Source organism: Delphinapterus leucas, chromosome 3 (genome assembly GCF_059928025.1).
Source record: "Delphinapterus leucas isolate spDelLeu-1000000601 "Yukka" chromosome 3, BTC_Dleu_Yukka2, whole genome shotgun sequence".
In the NCBI taxonomy this organism is placed as follows: domain Eukaryota; kingdom Metazoa; phylum Chordata; class Mammalia; order Artiodactyla; family Monodontidae; genus Delphinapterus; species Delphinapterus leucas.
This window is the reverse complement of record NC_143131.1, coordinates 23784189-23799790: the sequence shown is the minus strand read 5'-3', so window position 1 is coordinate 23799790 and position 15602 is coordinate 23784189. Positions and strand designations below refer to the sequence as shown.

Sequence of the window (15602 nt, the reverse complement as noted above, 5' to 3'; positions counted from 1 at the left end):
TATGATCTTTGGTGTATTTTGGAGCTTATCTTTTCAAAATAATGAATATTTAAATTACTAATATATTCACATTTACATGCTGTAATACAGTGGTAGTAAAGTCAGCTGTTAAATTCCTATTTAATTTATTTGTATTATATATGTCTCCCTACTTATCTGTATGATATATGAGTTTTTAATGACAGTTCACTGATGTAACATGGAAAAATAATGTATTAATGATATATTATTTATAACATTTAAATAACATTCAGAAAAGTTTTATAGTTTACAAGTTATGTGAAAATGAAACACAACCTAATAAACCATTTTTCTCACGCTACTTTTCAGGGGAAACAGACAGTACACTGAATTTGATTTCCTGCTGAAGCCGCAGATAATGAGGACTTATCATTGCCTACCACTATTCATCTGGACCTATATGTTTCATACAATTGATGCTATCCCATTTCAAGAAAAAGCTAACAGTGATTTACCAAGTGAAACGATAGTGGGTCTGACACAAGATGATGGTAAAACGCTACATCGCACCAAGCGTGGCTGGATGTGGAATCAATTCTTCTTGTTGGAAGAGTACACAGGTACAGACACACAATATGTAGGCAAGGTAAGAATTTTTATATAAGTCTAGAAGCTGAAAGTGATAGTTATTTTTTACAGCAGCTTTCCACATCACTAATGATTATTTTAAAATATTTGACAAATGGCGATGTGCAGAAGGCATCATGTAAATTCTTTCGGTAGGATAGTGTGGGGAATGTGATTTATTCAGGTAGTTAGTTTAGGTCAGTAACCATAGTAAGCCTCAAAATAAAAAAACTAATTTGTGGACTTAATTCCTTATTAATCAGCTAGATATGATTTAATATTTTGCATGTGCACCTAAATGATTAAAAAAAACTTTCTTTGAAATTTAAAGTTATGGGTAAATAATAACTGTGTTACATGAAGCAAAGCAAAATGCAATTGCAATATACCAAAAGTTACCAAAACGTATTGGTCTCTGCTGATGAGTAATTTATCAAAAAAGTTAAATTAAAATGTCATTAAGATTTCTTAACTCCAAATTTCTGATATTTTCTAGGATTGTGGAGGGAGCTGGGTCTGTAGGTAGGAAGTGCTAGTAAAAAAATTAAAAATTGCACGTGGATAAATCCAAGGTGGTGGGATTACATATGGCCAGAGAAAAGAAACACAAATATACATGCGCACACACACGCACACATCTACACAAATGTTAGTCTAATGGGATGAAGTCAGACCACTACTATGAAACACCCAAACATGCTGAGATGTTTTTACACACAGCATGGGATGTGAATCTGTGTTAAACTCTCTTGTACAAATTCACTGTGGGTGGAGCACAAATCTGGGATGATCAATTTGCTTTCAGTGTCAGGGTGTACCAAAGGACCAAGAGGATGAATTATCAGGATTTTTTATAAGGAAATACTGTAGAATATTTTATGTCATTTCAGATGTTTGCAATATAAGAGAGAAAAGTCAGAAGTGTTGAAATTAAGAGCAATTTTTGTTTTCACAATAATGTAAACTGAAGTTTACTAATTCTGTTTTCTATAATAAGGGACACCTTTGGTTCTTACTCAGGAAGATTACAAAGTAATAACAATTGCCATGTAGTTTCACAGTAATTTGAACAGACACATGTGACTGAATTACTTGGGCAGAATAGTAATACTGCTCAAGAGAAGAATTAAATTTAATAAGAAGCATAGCAAAGTCTCCTACTATTCTGTTAGAGAAACTTCATATGCAATTGATTTTTTACACATTAGATCTAGATCTTGAAAAATCCATAGCTATCATGGATTAATAATCGATTGCTCACATGTCTATAATTATTGAGAACTGAGCAGATTTAAGTATTTTAATATCTGGTTGTTAAAACATATTTATTACATGAAGAGATAAATTTACAGAGATAGTATTTATTAATTCTAAAGGAAACAGTATTCATACAATAATTCTGAAATATCAACTTAACTGACCAATACATTTTAGTTAAAAGATATGTATTTTTTAAAAATTATTTGGCCACTTCACGCGTCACGTGGGATCTTAGTTCCCTGACTAGGGATCAAACCCGCACCCCCTGCTTTGGAAGCACAGAATCTTAACCACTGGACCACGAGGGAAGTCCCAGAGGTATGTATTTGTACTTGATTTGCTAAGTGCAATTGTCGAACTGCCTATAAATAGTCACCATCTAAATTCAATAAGGTATCTTTTTTACAGAATTAGCTCTCATTTTTTCATAGTTTTCATTCCAAAACGTTTACTATTCCATAGCTGAAATTATCCAAAGTATAATCATAGAATTCTGAACTGGAAGAGAATTCTAACATTCATGAAACTCTTGGTTACAACTGGATAGTACTGGTGTAGGTGTTAACTAAAATGATGAGAAACAGAAACACCAGTTGCCAAATCATTAGGAATCTGGTTTATATTTGATTATCAAATGGTGGGATGACTCTCTCTCTTGAACTTTCATATGTTGATGTGTGCACTAAATATGGATATTTTCCCCAAGCATATATAAAATGATGTTCTTGGATAAGCGATTTTCTCTTAGGCTTTTAGAGTATGGCAGTATGATTTGTACAGAGATAGAAATAAAGTCTGAAATTTCCTGAAGGATATTTAATAAGTTTTTATAGCACATTATAGTGTTTTTCAGAATCTAAATAAATGATCTTTATAAAGGTTTTAGAATGTCATTACTTATGGTGCAGTACATGTACCAGCTGCTTCTGATTTATGGGCACACTGTACCCCAAAACGCTCTTTACAGTTTCATTGTTTAAAACTAAGAACATATGAGAAAAATATTAAGCATTAAGGCTAGGTGCTCAGGACAGTCTACAAAAGCTTATTTCATACTGAATTCTACAAAATCTACTTTTACAATAGAGTGCTATCATTTCATTCTTACTGCCAATCCCCTCACTGCCAGTACTGTAATACCACATCTCTGCACCATTGCGTCAGCACACTAAATATAGTCTTTTCACTTGACTTTATTTAATTTTTAATTCTCAAAAATATATTATACACTGTTTCTTGAATGATATCAATCTCTTGGACAAAATGTATATAGAAAAATAACCTAAATTTACTTAGGTAGATTTCAGCATTCAGTATCATTGTGTATTCCTGCCTATGTTCTATATTCCCATAATTAAGTAGCCTTGGCTCCTAAACAGTGAAAGCTTTCCTTTTCCAAATACTTGACCTCTATCTGATCATGTTCACAGGCACTTTTCCACAGAGTATCTAACATCCTTTTCCATAATCTCATCTCTTCTCTGCTTTAAGTCCTACATCAAGTATATCCTCCTACATTAAGCCCATCTTCATTCTCCCCAGCTAGAATTTCCTGTCAAAGTTATGAAATCATCTATCAAAACCTTATTTATGGCACAATTTTAATTATCTTGGTCTAGTAATTTATCTCCTAGAATCTGTGACATTTGGGATTTGAATCAGTGTTAGATTTAAGGTTTTTTTCTTATTTTCTCAAAATATTTGACATATTTACTCAAAATTAATATTCAGTTGATATCTCAATAGATCTTTACTGAGTATTTATTAATCTGGGTCCTGAGAGATCGACACTATAAAGCACAGAAAGAGCAAAATTAAAAGAAATATATTTCCTGTCCCTGACACGTTACACCAAAGTTGATTCCCTTTCTATATTTCTGTTATACTTGAGGGCCCTAATTGTAACCAAGCCCCTCCCATTTTGCTCTAGGACCTCAAAACAGCACATACAGTTTAGAATCATTTCACTCCAAAATAACTACCACAAGTATTTAGAATTAAAAGTTAAATAAGTTCTGATGGAATTAGGAATTATAACTACTTCTAGGAAAATTTTCATTTAAAATATATTAGTGAGCATATTTTTTCTGGAATATAAGTAAAAAAACATTCAAAAAATATTAGAATGTGGTAGAAAATGTTTATTAGTATGATTCCCAATTATATGTGTGACTTTTCCTGATATCTTCTACCGATTTCACTGCTTTTGAACTGTTTCTAATACTCCAACATTCTCTTCCTCTACTTCCAAACTTTCAGAAAATCCAATGCACCCTTACATACTCATCAGTGTTAAAAAAAGAAGAAAACAAAAGAAAAAAGAAAGAAATAGAAGTAGTAGATTCTTCAGGAGGGTACAGGGAGAGCGATAGGGGAAAGTATTTAAGCACAAGCATCATTATTATTAGTAGTAGTAATTATCATTATTATCATTATAATAAAAGGAATTTGTGCTACCTACAAAAAAACAGGTCTAGAAAATTAAAAATTAATTAAAAAAATCAAAGATAACTATAAGCATACCACCAAGACAAGGTAAATTGTTTACATATTTCTTATTTACTAGTTGTATTTTCTTAACATTCTTGATTTTCTGTTGTTTATGAATATTTTATTTTGCCTTTCTCATTCGATGTTGTGTTTTTGGATATTGTTAAAATGTCAATATTAGCCATGTCATATTATGTCGTATACATAATCATGATCATTTAAAAAATTTCCAAATGTTCTATTTAGACTGTCTGGTTTTATACATGCGTGTGCGCACGCACACACACATACACACACACTCACATCTCTCTGTGATAAAAATTTTGTACCTGATAATTTTTAGTGTTTTAAACTATCTTTAGGATGAATTGGGAGATTGGGGTTGACATATATACACTAATATGTATAAAATGGATAACTAATAAGAACCTGCTGTATAAAAAAATAAAATAGAATTCAAAAATTCAAAAAAAATTATCTTTATTTAGGATAAATTATTGAAAGTGAATTTCACAGAATCAAAGATATGAATGAGTTTAAAGTTCTGGATGTATATTAGTCAACTGCATTTCAGAAAATTTATACGACTTCTCTTTCAACAACATAGGATATTTGTATGTTGGATATTTATTTGTAAATTTATCACTGTATTTTAATATGGATGTTAACCCTGTGCATTACTGTTCAATTAGCTTGAAAAACTGAACACCTACAATGTGGGACACTATGCTGAGTCCTAAAAATAGGAGTCAATAAGATGAACTGGTCCTTATATTCGAAAGAGATAGAAATAGCTTATTGTAGATAGGAAATTCTCTATCTATAATAAGCAAAATGCTATTATTGTTGGCCTGCTAGGAGAAAGACCCAATAGAAGTCTCAATTTAGGGGAAAGATGACACATTGTTTTTCTTATCCAATGGACTGAATTCCTAATACCTAAACTTTCACCTAAACTGGAATCATTCTCTAAATTAATAATGTTTGTTTATTCATTAATTTAGGAACTGCCATATTTCCCTGTTCCAGTGAACACAGACATTTTTACCAGATAATCACAAATATTCAAACTTTCCTCGTGCAAACATTTTGTAATTTGTCCACAATAAATCCTAATAACTCACGTTAAGGGTCTTATAGCTATGATGGTGGTGTTCATGGGAAAGGTGTTAGAAAGTTATTCTAAAAATTGTCTAGCCTTCTTTACACTGATTTAAATCATAAAGTAATTGTGGTCACTCTAGATATGCTATTAAATTTATAATTAGTGGAATCTCCTCAGTAAATATTCTGTTTCTCAGCCAGAATTTCCTAGTGATGTGATTGCTATAAATCATCATAGTTAGAACTATAAACTAAAAATTAGAGGCAAAAACAAGGGTTCAAGGTTAATGAATAAGTAACTTGGCAAATCTAAGGGGAAAGAGGCCTTCTTCTCCTACAGTGGGAAGTGATATGTTTGTTATTTTGTGAAGTTTCAACTCCCTCAGTACTTTCTAACAACAAAAGTTTTTTTTTAATTAAAATTACATTCTCCCCCAGTGTATATTCTATTTTTCCTCTATGAATACAATCAAGATTTGTTGCTATTGTGTGTTATTGGTTTTAGAAAAAAACTTCATTTTAAAAACTATTTTGGTAAATGTGTCTTAATACTTGAAAAAAATGTGCATTGCTTAGTTACAGAGTATAGTATTCTGCAATCTTAGGTAAAGATGATGACGGTATTTTTCAGTTCTCTGTCATTACAATTTGTGTATCTCCTTTGTCCAATTCTTACTGTTAGAAGAATATTAAACAGTTACATTTAAAAAGTTCTCTTCTTACGTTTGTCGATTTTTTCATTTATTTCTATGCAAGTATTAGGTGCATGGCCAATTATCTTTTATGTTTCTGATTAATTGATGTTTCATTATTATGAAACATCACCTTTATCTTTGATAATACTACTTGCTTGAAGTTTACTTTGCCTGATCCAAATTTATCCATGCCAACTCACTTATGTTTGTGTTTTTGTTTATCTTTTTCCATGCCTTTGTTTTCAGTCTTTCTGTGTAATTATAGTAAAAATGCAGCTCTTATAAACAGCTCAGAGTTGGTTTACGCTTTTTTATCCAGTCTGATAATATTTAACATTTAATTGGAATGATAAGTCCATTCATATAAAATGCAATTATTGATATACTTGGATTTGAGTCTGCCATTTTCTTATTTTCTTTTGTCCCATTTATTTTCATACCTTTGTTTCTGCTTTCCTACCATCTTTTTTGTTAATGGCATATTTTTAAATATCTGAATTTATGTCCTTTATAATTCATCCTTAACCTATTATACTGTGAAGTGAATTAATATTATATATTTTATAATTGTTTATAACATGTTTACAATTATTACAGTAATCTTTCAACAATATAATTTCTCTTGCCTGTAGGACTTCATTCTATTTTTGTCATATATTTTCCTTCTGTATATATTATAAAGTGCATCATACATTGCTAATGTTTCTTATTTAGGCATTTTATTATTTATTTAAAAGCAAAAAATTAAAAAAAAATTGTTATATTACATGATTACCACTTCCAGTCATGCTTTTCATTCTTTCATGTAGATCTTAATTTCTGTATGCTATCATTTCCCTTCAAACTGAAGACTTCCTTTAGCATCACTTGTAGTGTGAGTTTGCTGGAAGCAAATTTTCTTACCTCTTTTTAATCTGAAAATATCACTATTTGACTTTTAATTTTGAAAAATACTTTAATTGGTTATAGAAATAGATACTGATTTGACAGTTTTTATTTATTTTTTCCTTTCAGCACTTTAAATTTTTGTTACATTGCATTGTGGATTCTATTACTTTTAATAAGTCAGTCATTATTCTTACCATTGTTGCTCTGTATATAATTAGTATTTGTCTCTGGTTGCTTTTAAAGTTCTCAATAGTTTGTCTTAGCAAGTATCTTACTTTGATACCAAATGTGTTTTATTAATCCTGCTTGGTATTCACTGGCCTTCTTAGACCAGCAGATCTTTTTGCACCAAATTTTAAAATGTATGATCATTTTATTTTTGTGGCCAGTTCTACAAAATTAATAAACAGCATGGACATGTAGATTTAAACCACTCAAACACCAGAATGACCAAGAGTAAAATGACAGAAAATCCCAAGTGAATGTGATATGAACAAGCTGGAACTCTCATGAATTCAAGTTGAACAATGAATGCTAGAAACATTAGAGGAGACCAAAATGGAGAAATACAATATGCTTAGGGATTAGAAGATTAAAAAATAATCTAAAGATTAAATGCCATCATAATCAATATCCCCATGTATTTCTTTTAACTTTATTTTGAATTAATTTCAAACATTCTGAGGGTCATTCAAATTGTACAAAGAACTATACAGCATTCAGCAAGATTTACCAATTATCAACATCTCACCCATTTTGTTTTATCACTGTTTTTATTTATACAGATTTTATATTGTGGCTGAACCATTTCAGTTTTGTCATTACTTCTAGGACTTGTCTCTTTCTGAGCTCTATAGGAGTAGTTGCAAACCCACAATAACTTGGCAAGATTGAACTCTAATTTCTGTTTCCTGCTGATGAAATTCACAACTCCTTAGCCTTCTTGCTGACATTTTCTACCAAGTATCTTGGCGTTGGATATTGTGCATGTGAAGTTTAGACATCAACTTGGAGATGTTAACAGAGACTTGAGGGTTCCATTCTCTGTGACCCTCTCCTCCCTAAGATTGTGCTCTCCAGTTTCTATCTACCTTGGCAAACCCAAACTCCAATCAGTGTCTCCTCAGCCCAGTAATACTGCTTCTTCCTGCTTGGGCTCTAATTATATGTTCCTAACTGTATCAGGAAAGTACCCTTAGAGGAAAAGTCTGGTAATGATATTAGGCCACAAAAATTTAACTCAAGGTCATAGGCTTTGCAACACCACCTCTTTTGATTGGTGTTTCGTGTCATCAAGCAGTTTTGTCTGTCTGTATATCCTTTATTTGGGTCATGCTTCCATAATTATTCTCAGTGGATATATTTGTCCAGTGAAATTACCTGTGAGGATAAAAACCTAAACGTCAAGACTGCTTTTGAGAAAACACATCATGATGTGACTATGCACATTTCATGAATCAGTAAGGCTTATTACAATATTGTAAGATTTAAAAATGTTTCAAATGTGCTAAGTCAAAATAAGCTCTATTTTTTCCCCAAAGGTATACTTATTATTTCTGTTTCATGGTTTATTATATCAGGTAGGACTTTCAGAGTGTTTTATATCATAAGTGGTAGTGAGAATTAGTTCCTTACTGTGATATGTTACTCTAAACAATACGATCCTTGGTATTTTAAGGTTCTCTGCCATGTTAAGAAACATGATGGCGCACTGTTTTCTTCCTGACAAAGAACTCAGACCTTCAAATGGAAATTTGCAGTGGCCATTTGTAAATGTTTTCTATTCACTTCTTGTCTGGACCAGCAAGCCTATTTTAGAGTCACATGTCTGCTTTTCCATTCCTATCTCAAATGCCCACTGAGAACAATGATAGATGTCCCTTCTTTCCAGGGCAGTTTTGAACACCACCACTCAATCTACCAGTACATCAGTGAGAGCATGAGGGCAGAAGTCAGGTGTCACTAGTTAGCCTGCCTCTTTTGAACTATCTACTCTTCTTCTATGTACATAGTAGGGTTATATAAAATAAACATAAAGAGCATTTCATAAAAATACTTCCATTATATCCATCCAGACTGGCTTATTCTTTGAAAATATAGATTATTCCCCCTAGTTCAGTGTCTGGCATTTATTAGCACTCAATTCAATGTTGAAAGTAATCTAGGTTTTTGAACACAAGAGTGTGATGTTATCATCACTATTATAATCACTGCACTGATTAAGCACAAGATAGAACTGAAAATGAACAGGCGGATGTCTTCCAAACTCATTGAACTGCTTTAATGGAGTTTTGCAAAAGGAAAGAAATATCACATATCGTGATGTTTTACGTATTAATTTTCATAAGTACAAAAATCATTATTTTGCTCATTAAAGATGGCCTTTCTTTAACATCAAGACGATTTTAACAAAATGGAGCAGAAGAGGGAAAAATTGTCTTAAAATATATTATGCAAAATAGGTTGGTAATATTGAGCCACATTAAATATTATAAGCAATACATGTTACTTTGTTAATTTGTAATGAGATTTAAAAAGTAAAGATGCATTATAAACACTGTTTTAACCTTAAATTCATTCATGATATTAAAGCAGAGAATGAAATCACAGTAGAAAAATGAAAGTCCATACAAAGAAATATTTATTGACACGTTTCTGAAGATATATTACGCTAGAGAGACACACACTCAAATCAGTGAAACTTCTTGCTGTTGGTTTTGTTGTTAGAATTACTTGAAAAGCCTTGGTCATGGAAGGAGTTGAAATTGGATATTGTTTTACAGTTATATGTTTGTGATAAATTTAAACTCAGTCTCAAATGTATATCAATAGTTAATATGATTTGCACTGCTAATCTTCAAGGAAACTTTGAAGTGAAGAATACAAACAAAAATAGAGGCTATAAAGGTGACTGCAAGCTAAAGTACAAAAGCAAGTGATATAATTATGTAATCAGATATCTAGCAGGACTTTCCACAGGCTACACTGAACTTAGTAACTTAGGTTTTCCAATTTCTTAGGCCATTAACTGAAGTCATAGTATAGAACTAATACAGAAAGCACATCGAGTAATTAATTTTAAAGCCCCATCTCGTTATTAGGTATCACTTCAATGATAAAAATATAAACTTTTTTTAACTTAAAAAAATTTTTTAACATCTTTATTGTAGTATAATTGCTTTACAATGTTGTGTTACCTTCCGCTGTATAACAAAGTGAATCAGCTACCTGTATACATATATCCCCATATCCCCTCCATCTTGCATCTCCCTCCCACCCTCCCTATCCCACCCCTCTGGGTGGTCACAAAGCAACGAGCTGATCGCCCTGTGCTATGTAGCTGCTTCCCACTAGCTATCTATTTTACATTTGGTAGTGTATGTATGTCAAAGCTACTCTCTCACTTCATCCCAGCTTACCCTTCCCCCTCCCCGTGTCCTCAAGACCATTCTCTACGTCTGTGTCTTTATTCCTGTTCTGCCACTAGGTACATCAGAAACTTTTTTTTTTTTTTTAAGATTCCATATATATGTATTAGCATACGGTATTTGTTTTTCCCTTTCTGACTTACTTCACTCTGTATGGCAGACTCTAGGTCCATCCACCAAACTACAAATAACTCAATTTCATTTCTTTTTACGACTGAGTAATATTCCATTGTATATATGTAACACATCTTCTTTATCCATTCATCTGTTGATGGACACATAGGTTGCTTCCATGTCCTGGCTATTGTAAACAGAGCTGCAATGAACATTGTGTGACATGACTCTTTTTGAATTATCGTCTTATCAGGGTATATGCCCAGTAGTGGGATTGCTGGGTCATATGGTAGTAATATTTTTAGTTTTTTAAGGAGTCTCCATACTGTTCTCCATGGTGGCTGTATCAACTTACATTCCCAAGAGAGTTCTCTTTCCTCCACACCGTCTCCAGCATTTATTGTTTCTAGATTTTTTGATGACGGCCATTCTGACTGGTGTGAGGTGATACCTCATTGTAGTTTTGATTTGCCTTTCTCTAATGATTTGTGATGTTGAGCATCCTTTCATGTGTTTGTTGGCAATCTGTATATCTTCTTTGGAGAAATGTCTATTTAGGTCTTTGACCCATTTTCGGATTGGGTTGTTTGTTTTTTGATATTGAGCTGCATGAGCTGCTTGTATATTTTGGAGATTAACCCTTTGTCAGTTGCTTCATTTGCAAATATTTTCTCCCATTGTGAGAGCTGTCTTTTCGTCTTTTTAATGGCTTCCTTTTCTGTGCAAAAGCTTTTAAGTTTCATTAGGTCCCATTTGTTTATTTCTGTTTTTATTTCCATTTCTCTAGGAGGTGGGTCAAAAAGGATCTTACTGTGATTTATGACAGAGTGTTCTTCCTATGTTTTCCTCTAAGAGTTTTACAGTGTCCGGTCTTACATTTAGGTCTTTAATCCATATTGAGTTTATATTTGTATACAGTGTTAGGGAGTGTTCTAGTTTCATTTTTTACATGTAGCTGTCCAGTTTTCCCAGCACCACTTACTGAAGAGACTGTATTTTCTCCATTGTATATCCTTGCCTCCTTTGTCATAGATTAGTTGACAACAGGTGCATGGGTTTATCTCTGGACTTCCTATCCTGTTCCATTGATCTATATTTCTGTATTTGTGCCAGCACCATATTGTCTTGATTACTGTAGCTTTGTACTATAGTCTGAAGTCAGGGAGTCTGATTCTTCCAGCTCTGTTTTTTTCCCTCAATTTTGCTTTGGCTATTTGGGGTCTTTTGTGTCTCATACAAATTTTAAGACTTTTTGTCCTACCCCTGTAAAAAATGCTATTGGTAATTTGATAGGGGTTGCATTTAACCTGTAGATTGCTTTGGATAGTATAGTCATTTTGACAGTAATGAGTCTTCCAATCCAAAAACATGGTATATCCCTCCATCTGTTGTGTTACCTTTGATTTCTTTCATCAGTGTCTTATAGTTTTCTGAGTACAGGTCTTTTACCTCCTTAGGTAGTTTTATTCCTAGGTATTTTATTCTTTTTGTTCCAGTAGTGAATGGGATTGTTTCCTTAATTTCTCTTTCTGATATTTTGTTGTTAGTGTATAGGAATGCAAGAGATTTCTGTGCATTAATTTTGTATCCTGCAACTTTACCAAATTCACTGATTAGCTCTAGCAGTTTTCTGGTGGCATCTTTAGGATTATGTATGTATAGTATCATGTCATCTGCAAACAGTGACAGTTTTACTTCTTTTCCAATTTGTACTCATTTCATTTCTTTTTCTTGTCTGATTGCCGTGGCTAGGATTTCCAAAACTATGTTGAAAAATAGTGGCGAGAGTGGACATTTTGTCTTATTCCTGATCTTAGAGGAATGCTTTCAGTTTTTCACCATTGAGAATGATGTTTGCTGTGGGTTTGTCCTATATGGCCTTTATTATGTTGAGGTATGGTCCCTCTATGCCCACTTTCTGGGGAGTTTTTATCATAAATGGGTGCTAATTTTTTTCAAAGGCTTTTTCTGCATCTATTAAGATGATCATATGGTTTTTATTCTTCAATTTGTTAATATGGTGTATCACATTGATTGATTTGCATATGTTGAAGAATCCTTGCATCCCTGGGATAAATCCCACTTGATCATGGTGTATGATCCTTTTATGTTGGATTCTGTTTGTTATTATTTTGTTCAGAATTTTTGCATCTATGTTTTTCAGTGATATTGGTCTGTAATTTTCTTTTTTTGTAATATCTATGTCTGGTTTTTGTATCAGGGTGATGGTGGCCTCGTGGAATGAGTTTGGGAGTTTTCCTTCCCCTGCAATTTTTTGGAAGAGTTTAAGAAGGATGGGTGTTAGCTCTTCTCTAAATGTTTGATAGAATTCACCTGTGAAGCCATCAGGTTCTGGACTTTTGTTTGTTGGAAGATTTTTAATCACAGTTTCAATTTCAGTGCTTGTGATTTGTCTGTTCATATTTTCTTTCTTCCTGGTTCAGTCTTGGAAAGTTATACCTTTCTAAGTATTTGTCCATTTCTTCCAGGTTGTCCAATTTATTGGCATAGAGTTGCTTGTAGTAGTCTCTTATGATACTTTGTATTTCTGCAGTGTCCATTGTAACTTTTCATTTTTCATTTCCAATTTTATTGATTTGAGTCCTCTTCCTCTTTTTCTTGATGAGTCTGCCTAATTGTTTATCAATCTTTTTTAATTTCTCAAAGAACCAGCTTTTAGTTTTATTGATCTTTGCTATTGTTTGTTTCTATTTCAGTTATTTCTGCTCTGATCTTTATGATTGCTTTCCTTCTGCTAACTTTGGGTTTTGTTTGTTCTTCTTTCTCTAGTTCCTTTAGGTGTAAGGTTAGATTGTTTATTTGAGATGTTTCTTGTTTCTTGAGGTAGGCTTGTATTGCTATAAACTTCCCTCTTAGAACTGCTTTTGCTGCATCCCATAGGTTTTGTATCATCATGTTTTCATTGTCATTTGTCTCTAGGTATTTTTTGATTTCCTCTTTGATTTCTTCAGTGATCTCTTGGTTATTTAGTAATGTATTATTTAGCCTCCATGTGTTTGTATTTTTTACATTTTTTTCCCTGTAATTGATTTCTAATCTCATAGGACTGTGGTCGGAAAAGATGTTTGATATCATTTCAGTTTTCTTAAATTTACAGAGGCTTAATTTGTGACCCAAGATGTGATCTACCCTGGAGAATATTCCATGTGCACTTGTGAACAAAGTGTAATCTGCTGTTTTCAGATGGAATGTCCTATAAATATCAATTCAATCTATCTGGTCTATTGTGTCATTTAAAGCTTGTGTTTCTTTATTAATTTTCTGTCTGGATGATCTGTCCATTGGTGTAAGTGAGGTGTTAAAGTACCCCACTGTTATTGTGTTACTGTTGATTTTCTCTTTTATAGCTGTTAGCATTTGCCTTATGTATTGAGGTGTTCCTATGCTGGGTGCATATATATTTATAATTGTTATATCTTCTTCTTGGATCGATCCCTTGATAATTATGTAGTGTTCTTCCTTGTCCCTTGTAACATTCTTTATTTAAAGTCTGTTTTATCTGATATGAGTATTGCTACTCCAGCTTTCTTTTGATTTCCATTTGCATGGGATACTTTTTTCCATCCCCTCACTTTCAGTCTGTGTGTGTCTCTAGGTCTCAAGTGGGTCTATTGTAGACAGCATATATATGGGTCTTGGTTTTGTATCCATTTAGTGAGCCTGTGTCTTTTGGTTGGAACATTTAATCCATTCACATTTAAGGTAATTATCAATATGTATGTTCCTATTACCATTTTCTTAATTGTTTTGGGTTTGTTTTTGTAGATCTTTTCCTTCTCTTGTGTATCCTACCTAGAAAAGTTGCTTTAGCATTTGTTGTACAGCTCATTTGTTGGGGCTGAATTCTTTTAGCTTTTGCTTGTCTTTATAGCTTTGATTTCTCCGTCAAATCTGAATGAGATTACAATTCTTTTAAAACTATTAACAGTTGAATATTCACTATTATTCACAGCATAATCACACTATATTGAAAGTGCCCTTTAACCCCCATCTCTTCACAGTTTATTTATCCTCTCCAATCAATTCTCTGACTATTAGATCTTGTTCAATTTAAAAGGTCTACATTTAATATCACTCTTTATGATTCATTTATCCATCTGCCAGTTAGCAGTTGCTGTTTTCTCTGTGATGTTACTGTATATTTTATAGGGTTTTAAAATGTTATCACACAGTTGTATCTGTGTGTGTGTGTGTATGCAGTTATATGCATGCTGTGAATAAAAACAAAGTCCTTTTCAAATTCAATGCCCCTAGTACAGTGCAGGCATATGCACACACACACATCAGAGCAATAAGAATAGCTTTCTTTGTAAGGAGATTAAACTTTGCAAGCAAATATTCTAAGACAAATACTGTTGTTAAAGTACATTTCAACCATGTAGTTGATTTTAGCAACATATACAAATACTATGATGCATGATAATGATTCACTCTAAACTCCCTTCTTTTTGACTTGCAGGTTTTTATATTTAATGAATTTTGTGCATTGAGATCATAATGGATAATACTATTTAAAGTTGTTCCTACTAAACAGTTATTTCTCTAAAGTTGGAATAAAATAGTGAGAGTGATAATACATTGCCAAAGTTAGCACTCCCCAGAGTATAAAAATTGACTTTTTTAAATGATGTGTTGAAGGCTATAACCTTCATTTCTATTCTATGAGATATAATATGACTGATAAATGAATCCTAATTTTCTCTCATGTCATTTCACTCCTTGTAATATGTGCTTCATCTCGACCATTTTTATGGTGAACAATGCTGGAATCATACAGTACACATTGTCTTTTCTGACTTTTGGTCAAAGCTAGAAATAGAAGCTCCCTTTTTTAGCTTTGCATAAAGCTGAAAAGAAGCAGAGTTGGCATTTATGTTACAAGGAATTTCATAGAATAAAAGGTAGCTGAAATGTGTGAATTGTGATAAGAATGGCCTCTTCTGTGTCAGAAGCCTTTTTGAACTTTTTACTGCTAACATTCTTTTCCTCACTATGGATCAGAAAAGTTAGAGGA

At 32.6% G+C, this 15602-nt stretch overlaps 1 protein-coding gene across 1 annotated transcript in view; it reads left to right on the top strand.

Moving 5' to 3' along the window:
• Nucleotides 1–315: 315 nt before the first annotated feature.
• Nucleotides 316–15602, top strand: part of CDH9 (cadherin 9) — a 78635-nt gene continuing 63348 nt past the window's right edge. Inside the window, exon 1 of the mRNA XM_022581437.2 lies at nucleotides 316–607. Within this exon, the coding sequence (XP_022437145.2) occupies nucleotides 380–607 (228 nt within the window). The 5' untranslated portion in view covers nucleotides 316–379. The remainder of the gene's footprint in view (nucleotides 608–15602) is intronic.